Source organism: Acromyrmex echinatior, chromosome 14 (assembly GCF_024713525.1).
Source record: "Acromyrmex echinatior isolate Ae372 chromosome 14, ASM2471352v2, whole genome shotgun sequence".
Taxonomy (NCBI): domain Eukaryota; kingdom Metazoa; phylum Arthropoda; class Insecta; order Hymenoptera; family Formicidae; genus Acromyrmex; species Acromyrmex echinatior.
The window spans coordinates 6,714,887-6,725,197 of record NC_141865.1 but is presented as its reverse complement, the minus strand read 5'-3'; the positions used below and the strand labels follow the sequence as shown (position 1 = coordinate 6,725,197).

The following is a 10,311-nucleotide window of genomic DNA, read 5'->3' as shown; positions in this document are numbered from 1 at the left end:
CTTCTCTTATTATCAACTATTAAACAAGCTAAACATTAAGATGGAACACAAATCCTATACATTATTTGATTTATATTCTATGTATAGTTATAACTTCGCGTTTAACGTTTGCAGCCATTTTTGAGCTTAAGGTCCGCGACACAGAATTTTACATAATATATAACGCAGAATGAATGAATGAATCAATTAATCAATTAGAATCCTTCCTTTATTATCTTTTCTTCTCATTTCACCGAAAAAAAGAATTATGATTGGTTGATTTATTTATATTATAAATTATGCATTATACAGAAGTCAGTGCTGCAACCTTTAGGTCCAAATACGTTTCACTTGCGATCTGCGATGTAAATTCGACTTACAAACATCCAATTGAACGCAATCAAAAAATGCACACAACGCGAACAGACCATAACCCCCGCAAATACAATAGAGGAGTATTAAACTTTAAGTCTTAAGGAATTGACCAACCATATTCAATTATTCTTTTCGATTGTGATTGACCAATTTTCTAAAGTCTTAAAACTTACTACACTTTGTGTTTGCGAGTTAGAGAGTGAGAAAGTGCGAGATAGAGCATTCGAAATGCAGAGCAGTGCAAATAGTGAATGCATTCAGAACGACACTACTCTCTGAGCGTTCTGTGAGCTCTTTCATCTGATTGATCCATATTTTCGGATCTGCCGGAATATGGAATCAGATGAAAGAGCTTAAGCGTTTGGTCATTTTAAATGCACCCAAGGAAAACAAACGAACCTATCGTGTTTCCCTTCTATGTCTTTGCTATACCGACAAACGTATGCGTTTCGCGCCATTCAACCCATTCCAATTGTCAGTTATTTCACTACTGCATAAGACAGATAACTGAATAACGTTAAAATATTAAATAATTATCAAGTATTTAACACAAAAAATGTCGGAATCTACCAATACGCACGTAGATCCGCAAGATACTATTAGTATCTTAGTAGCCACGGATATTCACCTTGGTTTCGATTACAGTAAAAAGAGAGGTTTGTTTTCGTAAAAGTATTTTTCAACAAAATTGCTATATACGTAAAAAAAGACGTAAGATGACATGCATATAAAACTGAAGATCAGTATTACTTTTAATGTTATCATTTCTCTTAATAGGAGGACAATCAGATGAGAGTTTTGTAACGTTCGAAGAAATATTAAAGTATGGTAAAGATAACGAGGTTGATATGGTTTTGTTAGGTGGTGACCTATTTCATGAAACTAAGCCTTCACAAACTGCGTTACTTAAGTGTGTAGAATTACTGCGAAAGTATTGTTTGGGTCCTAAGTAAGTAATATTTAATTGGACGTTAAACTTGCATTATATTGGGTCATCTAAAAAATATCCGCGGTTTTTTGTCATTAAATGGTGTTGACCATCAACACCATCTAGTGACAAAAAACCGCGGATACTTTTTAGATGACCCAATATTTTTAAATTATATAGTATATTTTTAATATGATAATGTAATTTTAATGTATTTTTAGAAAATGCAAGATAGAGTTCTTAAGTGATTCTGAACATATATTTCGACACTGTGCACAGAAACATGTGAATTATGAAGATCCGAATTTGAATGTCTCAATGCCAGTATTTACCATTCATGGAAATCATGATGATCCAAGTATATAATTTTTTTTCTTTTGAATCTCTAATTATATAAGCTATGTCCTGTTTGTTATCCATTAGGTTTTGGTACTGTCGGATCAATGGACATACTGTCAGCTACTGGACTTGTGAATTACTTTGGAAAATGGACAGATCTTAAACGCATAGTTATATCTCCTTTAATTTTGAAAAAACGAAACACCCATGTTGCTCTTTATGGTCTAAGTTATATCAATGATCAAAGGTTATGGAGATTATATAGAGATGATAAGGTACATTCTGCATCAAGCATATTTTTTTATCTGTGTGATCATAGAAAATAATAACTAATGTAACTTTTGAAAATAGGTTGAGTTGATACGTCCAACAGACCTAGAGACTTTCAACATATTTGTTTTACATCAAAATCGTGTCAAAGTTCGTGATGCTTATATATCAGAAGATAAATTGGATAAATTCCTCAATTTAATTATTTGGGGACATGAACATGAATGTCGCATTAAGCCTGAATTTAATCAACAAGGCGAATATTTTATTTCTCAACCAGGTAAAACTATATTTTTTGTGATATATATTTGGACATACAAGTGGAGGTTATTTCAGAATTCATTTCTCTAAAATTGTTATATATTAAACTAATTTTAGGAAGTTCCATTGTTACTTCTTTATGCGAAAGTGAATCAAAACCCAAACATGTGGGTCTTCTTAAAATAAATAAAAGTAACTTCAAAATAAAACCTTTAAAATTACAAAGTGTTCGCCCATTTATTTTTGATAATTTGGTTCTTCATGATCATGATATTAAAATGAGAAATTGCGTCTCATTAGCAAATGCTATTAGTCAATATGTAGATCAATATATTGAAAATAATATCATGCCTAAAGTTGCTGAACAAATCACAGGTATATCAATTATTTTAATTTTACCTTTTCCTGTGAATATCATTATTATATTTAATACGTAAGATAAAACTCATTTTAGGATATCCTGGTCAGCCACTCCAACCTTTAATTCGATTAAGAATATTTTATGACCATGATAGTGAACAATTTGATACATTAAGGTTGAAAATTTTGCATTCTAATATTACATTTGAAATTGCATATTTTACTCTTCCTTATTCTAAAAAAAAATATGCTTTTAGTTTGGCACAAAGATATTGTGATGAAGTTGCTAATCCTATGGACATGATTTTATTCCGTAAAAGAAAGACCGGAGACAAAGGAAAACGTACTATTGAGGATGAAATTGATGATCCAGATGATATCGCAGAATTATTCGAAGGAGATGTAAAAAAACAGTTTCTTTATTAAACTGATTTTGTTTCATAGCATTTTAGCATTGCTTGGAGTTTTTCTTTTTATAGAAAGGGGAAAATTGGACTAGTACAGTGCAAGGAGGAATTAAAAAATATTTTGATATGGAAGAAAATAAAGATAAATTAACAATATTAACTGTAACAGCAATGAATGAAGCCTTAAATCGATATGTTGAGAAAAGCGATTTAGATGCCTTTAGATGTGTTGTAAGGTAGTAATTAGTGATGATTTCTTTTCTGAATTAATATTCGAGAACAACTCTCATTTTTGTTAAATTGTTTTATGGATTTACTTACTAGAAATCAAATGAAAAGAACCATAGAATATTTAAAAGCGCAAGATGTTGAAACACCAGAAGATATTCGCGAAGAAATTAAAATTTTCCGCGACAAAAGGCTTTCAGAAGAACAAGAGGAACAGAATAATGTAATGATACTTATATGTAACATTTATGTGTATACATATAATATTTGTACCGATATATATATATATATATATATATATACACACACACACACACACACACACACACACACACACACACACACACACACACACACACACACACACACACACACACACACACACACACACACACACACACACACACACACACTTCTTTCTTTTGCAGGTTTCGGAATTACTAAACAAATCACCGCAAACGAGTTTGAAAGACCTTAAGCAATCTCGCTTACAGATAAGCAGTATCAATGTATCAAATAGTGATGACAGTGATGGAGATTTAAATTTAACTTTGAGTAAGACTAAAGGAACAGGAAGGGGTTCAAGAGGCGGTAGAGGATCCAGAGGCCCGAGAGGAACTCGTGGTAGAGGAAAATCTAATGAAACAAATGCTTCTATTCTAAAAATGCTGGTATGAGTAATAGTTTAAAAATATTTATCTTTAAAATATGTTAATTTAAATATTTAATGAGTACATCTATTTTTGAACAGAGTTCCAGAAGTACACAGTCGAAGAAAATTGATCACGTTATTATAAGTGATTCCGATTAATTATTAAGTACTATGAAATGTATACATATGTTAAAATATATTAATTTAAATATTTAATAAGTACGCCAATTATTAAACAGAATTCAAAAAATGCTCAGTTCACGAGAACTCGAGCATTTATTATAAGTGATTATAATTAATTATTAAGTACTACAAGAAAAGATATGCATATGAGAGCGAATATTATTATAAATACTATTTTGTATGAATACAAAATTTAATAAAATTTACAACAAACATTCGTACATTTATCATTACGTACTTGAGAAAACGGTGTAAGTTGGCTGAAAGGAGATATTTTTAATGTTTAAATTTAATCAAAATCTTGTCCATAAGATTCGATATCTAATAAAAGGAACTTGGTTAGTACTGTTTTCACGAATTTCTATTGGATATCCAATTGTCATTGGACAACGACACAGCTAAATTCCCTATTATGCGCAGAACGATTGCATTTTGGTTAGAGAGACTGCGTCACCGGAAGCATCGTTCTTTTTAAGGTTTCTGTTAAATCGTGCTGGAACAGGAAGGTTATAATCCTTACATTTCGCAGGTATTTTAAACCATTAATACCGCGAATATCGTTTCATTTATCAAAAATATTAAATTAGATTAATTAATTGAATATTTATAAATAAGTTCCAACTGCGAAATAGCTTTGTACTTAGCAGCATGTGTGGATGTAGATGGATGACTTTTCACATCGACATAACCTTAAAATGTGTCTGTCCGAAAATGTTTATACGGATATTATAATAAGTATAATAGCAGATAGTCGAGTTATAGATAATAAACAAAGATACTTGTTGTCTTTTTAGAAATGCCGCCAAAAAGAGGAAAGGTACAGAAGGAAGAAGTACAGGTCTCTCTTGGGCCTCAACTTCGTGAAGGAGAAGTCGTATTCGGAGTAGCTCATATCTTTGCCAGCTTCAATGACACATTTGTGCACGTTACTGATCTGTCGGGCAGGTTTGTACTAGATTTATGTTAGATTAATCAGGGAGCTCAATCATGTAACTTTTCCTATGGCGCAAATATGAAAAGTAAAAATTTTTAGTATCTATGTGTACATACATACATAAAAATATTTATTTTTCACATTTCTATTCTCGAGAAAAAATAACATGATTGTTATCCAATAAGCTCTATAACATACTGAAAAGCTTCCATCATTAAAACAGCTAAGTTGATAAAGAATATCTACAAGATATTTCTCAGGAGTCTAAGGCCCAGTTTCACAACTCATGGTTAACTCTTAACCGAAGTTCAACTTGTTTCTCATCTTTTTTCAATTCTAAAATTGAAAAGAGGCATGAATAAGTTGAACCTAGGTTATGAGTTAACCATCAGTTGTGGAACTAGGCCTAAGGAACTGTATTGTTTTGTGCTACATTGTGTTGTTTCAATTTTCCTACAGATAATAAACAGATAATAAAATACTCTCTGTGTATCAATTATCTTTCTTGATTCATTCTAATTGAGCAAAATCCTCTTCTCTCTTCTTACAAACTTTCCAGGACATTATATAGTTGCCTTATATGACCCTATAATAATAATTCAACACATTGAGATAAAATGGTGTGTTTGCATTTATAGAGAAACAATTGCTAGAGTTACTGGTGGCATGAAGGTAAAAGCAGATCGTGATGAAGCCTCGCCTTACGCAGCTATGCTTGCAGCTCAGGTTGTTAACTTGATCATTTAAATTAGTTCAAGAAAATGTATTATTATCCACATCCAGGCAGCACCTAGATATAAGATTATTATAATCTAAGGAGCGTTCACGTGTTTGTGGAAAAGCAAGTTCTTTTTAATAATTGAGAACATGTGCTTGCATCATGCACTTTTTCTCTGTAAAGAAAGAAGACATTCAAACATGTCTTTTATTAATTATAACTATTCGATATATTAAAATATTGGTACAATGTAAACTATAATTTTTTGCTTTGTAGGATGTTGCAGAAAAATGTAAATCTTTGGGTATCACAGCACTGCATATCAAATTAAGAGCTACGGGAGGCAATAAAACAAAGACTCCTGGCCCAGGTGCACAATCTGCTCTGCGTGCTTTAGCCCGGTCAAGCATGAAAATTGGTCGTATTGAAGATGTTACTCCTATTCCATCAGATTCTACTCGCAGGAAGGGAGGTCGTCGTGGACGTAGGCTATAAGCTGTTCTTATGGCTTTCTATATGAAATGTATTATCTTTCAATAAACATATTTAAAAAAAACAAGAAACATTGCATTTTTTATAAAGCCCATTTTTGTCTGTTTTTTATATGGTAATTGCTCAAAAACAATTTATGTTCGTTTTATTATTATGATAAAAGAAGCAATTTTCATGATACATGAAAAAAAAAATATATATATATATATGTATATATAAATTATAACAAATATTCTTAATACGACTTAATTTTCTTTTTTAATTGCAATATAAAAAATTAGATAAATGATTAAGAGCATTCTTACATTTTGTATTCATATATATAGACTATTAATGAATATATTATGAATATTAAGTTCAACACAAAAATAATACATCGAAGTATAAATATTTAAGTATCTTTAATATTTAATTTATAATCGACTACTGAAAAAAACTATAAAGCATTTATGTATAGAGTATTTCTATTTTGCAATTCTAATGAAATTGAAAAAGATTATGTTTCGCCAACTAACTGACCAACAGTAAGATATAACTTGACCTTTACATCTACTTTTTGCGGAGATTTATGTTCTAGTGCTGCAATAGTATTTACGTATCCATGTTGCATGACAAATCCAACTATAATTGAATCTTCATTATCTTTATTTGTATCGTGTGGAATTACGTGCAAACGTATGACTGCTTTATTTCCTTTTCGCCATACTACAAGTCTAAAAAAGATTGTATAAATAATGAAATTCATATTATTTTTTTGTATTAACTTTACGTAATTTGTATATTTCACGTACTTTGGATCATCTTGAAAATTATGATTATCATTTGTATCATCATATTCAGCAGCATCATCTCTTGGTGGAAGAATCAATGAACTGTGAGGCAATATCAAATCTGCATTCGGTACTATTTTTATTGCCTTAGGATCTTCTGTTACAGGTGCTTGTCGTACAGTAGATGGCAATAAATTCGAAGATTCATTCGTCTACAATTAACCAAATTATTAAAATATGTTGCAGTTTATGATAAAATTCTAATTTGATATTACTTGCGTATCCTCTTGTTTAATATCTTTTTCCTCAGTGAGTGAAGTAGATAACAAAGTATCCAAAGGCAATATAGTTATCTGAGTTTGATGCTGCGTTGGATTGCAGAATTTTAGAAGCAGTTCACTTGATTTCCCTGGTCGAAGTGGTTCACAAGTAACAATCTTGACTTCTGGGATATGATAACTAAAAAAAGAATACAATTTTAATTATACATTCAAGAATATAATGAAAATCAAAATTATATAATTGTATATATTATTTATGTATTAACATCATGACTGATGTTAATAATTGATCCTTTAATGTAATACTTACAATGCAGCTAGTAAAATCTTGAACTTTGTTGATTGAGGACAAAGATCTGATTTGCTAACATTATGTTCACACACTCTGCAACGTTGCGATCTTTTGACTAAAAATTGTCTGTGCTGAGGACGCAATTCGTTTATTTTCTCAGCTTGTACCTCCGGATGCTGTAATCTTTGTTCCAACGTAGTAACTATTACACAAAATTACATATATTTAAAATAAAGTTTATACCAATGCTGTCACTCATGTCATTGAAAATTTTCTTACTTTTAGTTATATCCACAGATTCTGTAAATATATCGTTTGGCAATTCATCCACTTCTTCACTTGCAACTGATGGTACTGGTTGAGCAGATGATTGAGATTGCAATGGCGGTTTCATGGGACGTCCAATACGCTTGCGAACCAACGCCGATGTAAAACTGTACATTGTCTGCTATTGGCAAGCAAATATAGTTAGGAAGACGTTTTTAAACAAATATATAATAAGAATAATTCTCACTAAACTTACAGCTGGCATAAAAGAGCGTTTCGGATGAATTTTCTTCCTTTCACATTGCTGTTTCTCTATAGAGGCTAATACCTTGTGATAATCAATAAGAGCATTAATACGCATTACATGTGGATTTTCCTGTTCAGGCCATCCTCCAGTTGCTACAAGCAGAAATTGAAAATATAATAAAATTGGTACAAACGCTCTGAAGATTAAAAATCGTTGCAATAAACAGAGAAAGGGCTAATAAACTAGATGACTATGCTTATTTATCTAATATACAATTTTTAAAATTATCTAATTATACATATCAATACATAAAGTATTTAGGAATACATAAAGTATATATGTACTTAATATTGTTCAATACATAAAGTAGTTAAATCAGTATAATTAGATAAATAAGCAGCATGGCTATTCAATCCTTTCTCTATTTATTATAACAATTCAAAGTATAAGTTAGGAAAATGTTCTCTATTCAATTTTTATTTATAAAATTATTTAATAGCGAAACTTCTTACCTACGAATTGATCAGGTATTCCTGCATCTCGAGAACTCCATCGGCACAATGAACAGAATAGATAATATACTTTTTTAGGAGTAGCTTTAACATCCTTGTTTTCTTCTCCCTCAGTTGGTGCTGCTGCTCTTACAGGTGCTAGTCCTGCTCTTGTCGATAATGTTTGAAAACAGCAAGGACAGTCGAAGCAATTGGAACATCTGTTAATACCAATTATTCAATATAATAATAACTGAATTCATAATCTCTATCTCTAACATATGAAGTCTAATATATATGAACATACTTGTTCTTTTTAAGACGTACTTCCGATGAGGGCAAATTTTCCATGCAATTGGGACAATAATGAGAGTCAACCTAAATACAAAAGAGACATTTTTTTATAAATAAGAACTTTATGTTAGAGTACATTTTGTGAATGGATTCAGTATTAAATATTTCCTATTATATTCTTTGTTCGAATTTACTTATAGATTTAAAAAAATCGTACCTCCTGACAGACACAGTAACCGCATCGTATCATCAAGCAATGTCGGCAGAAATATATCTTCGATATAGATTTTAAGGAGCCACAATTGCACAAGTAGCGCACGTAATCTGGTTGATTCAAATAAGTCATACTGAATGAAAAAGTTTAAAATTTACGAAATGAAACAGTAGAAATGTCACTCGACATAACCTAAAACTGAGATAACCATTTTCTGCTCAAACTGACGTTGTCATTCGTCACACCTAGTCACACCAACGCAATACCGACTAGCAGAGAGAAACCTCCATACATTAGCGCCAGTACATATATTTTCGATGTAGGAACTACATAGCTACGTATTGGCGATAAAATCACAATATCGTAAATAAATGTGGTGCGAGTTCATATTAAATTGTAATGCTAAATTATATGCGCTAGATTACTTTAAAAAGTATAATATAAATTATAATGGCTTTATTATTTTAAGAGATCAACTTTTCTTTCATATTGTCTCTTCGATAGTCATTCTTTAATCTAATTGTTTTTTATTTTCAAAAAGAATATAATTTCCGTATTCAGAACGCGCTTTCAACGATAAATAAGTTAACTATGTGTTAAATAACATTGTAAAAGCGCGTTCTGAATATGTACAGGATTCTCCGACTTCACGAAACGCACACTCCCAAATTTCGAAAAAGACTGAAATTTATTGCACGTAGCGTTTATATACCTTATCTGGAAAGCTAACGCGGTCCAATGAACGCTCAGCGTACAGCGCCCGCAGCGAGACTCGCGCTCATTGGCTAGCTTGAGAGTGGTGGGGTTTGAGGGTCCGCAGTTCCTATAAATAACGCGTAAGCGACGATCTCGCGCTTTTGCGAGTCGACGAGGAACGGGGTTGTGTCCTGTAACATTACGTTGAAATATTTCGCACCCCTGGCTTCGAGTTATTATCAACCTTTCCTTCAAAAGTATCCTGATCTCCAGAAATATCCTAGTTCCTGTAGAGAATAATAACACGACGGAAAACGGCTCGAGAGAATCGCACTTCAAATTATACTAACAAGGTAACATAAATATTATCAAATTATTAATATTTTCACACGCGACGCGAGAAATGTTTAAGAACCGATCGCTTTTAGTTCTGGAACAATTTTACATGTCTTACGTGTTGAATAAAATATTTAATGTTATTAATATGTACGTAATTATTAATACCGCTGTTTTCGCGGCCGTGAATTTCCTGTAACATTTTAAATATCGCGTAATGTAGATCTAATAGGACTAGTATACTGATTGTTCGGCCGAAAGTATTTTTCGCAATATATTCGTTTAATCGAATGAAAA

At 31.5% G+C, this 10,311-nt stretch overlaps 3 protein-coding genes across 4 annotated transcripts; 2 read left to right on the top strand and 1 right to left on the bottom strand.

Annotated features, from left to right (window-relative positions):
* The first annotated feature begins 469 nt into the window (after positions 1 to 469).
* Positions 470 to 4,197, top strand: mre11 (double strand break repair nuclease mre11). The gene is made up of 12 exons (XM_011063613.2): positions 470 to 1,010; positions 1,132 to 1,303; positions 1,504 to 1,640; positions 1,706 to 1,896; positions 1,973 to 2,171; positions 2,270 to 2,527; positions 2,607 to 2,688; positions 2,770 to 2,914; positions 2,992 to 3,155; positions 3,244 to 3,370; positions 3,576 to 3,818; positions 3,899 to 4,197. Exons 1-12 carry the CDS (start codon positions 911 to 913, stop codon positions 3,956 to 3,958), a joined length of 1,878 nt encoding a protein of 625 aa, XP_011061915.1. The 5' UTR covers positions 470 to 910; the 3' UTR covers positions 3,959 to 4,197.
* Positions 4,198 to 4,376: 179 nt separating this feature from the next.
* Rps14 (ribosomal protein S14) lies at positions 4,377 to 6,197 on the top strand. Its single transcript, XM_011063611.2, has 4 exons — positions 4,377 to 4,511; positions 4,777 to 4,927; positions 5,555 to 5,642; positions 5,911 to 6,197. The coding sequence occupies exons 2-4, from the start codon at positions 4,779 to 4,781 to the stop codon at positions 6,127 to 6,129; spliced, it is 456 nt and encodes a 151-aa protein (XP_011061913.1). The 5' UTR covers positions 4,377 to 4,511; positions 4,777 to 4,778; the 3' UTR covers positions 6,130 to 6,197.
* A 161-nt stretch (positions 6,198 to 6,358) lies between these two features.
* On the bottom strand, positions 6,359 to 9,293 carry DCTN4-p62 (dynactin subunit 4). 2 transcript variants are annotated; one of them, XM_087413544.1, is made up of 9 exons: positions 8,986 to 9,293; positions 8,782 to 8,852; positions 8,496 to 8,695; positions 7,993 to 8,135; positions 7,749 to 7,914; positions 7,488 to 7,671; positions 7,172 to 7,355; positions 6,918 to 7,108; positions 6,359 to 6,839 (listed from the first exon to the last, which is right to left on the bottom strand). In XM_087413544.1, the coding sequence occupies exons 1-9, from the start codon at positions 9,112 to 9,114 to the stop codon at positions 6,623 to 6,625; spliced, it is 1,485 nt and encodes a 494-aa protein (XP_087269670.1). In that variant the 5' UTR covers positions 9,115 to 9,293; the 3' UTR covers positions 6,359 to 6,622. The 2 variants fall into 2 exon arrangements, with proteins under 2 accessions (XP_087269670.1, XP_087269669.1); XM_087413543.1 differs by having other exon boundaries at positions 7,749 to 7,917; positions 8,986 to 9,287.
* Positions 9,294 to 10,311: the final 1,018 nt, after the last annotated feature.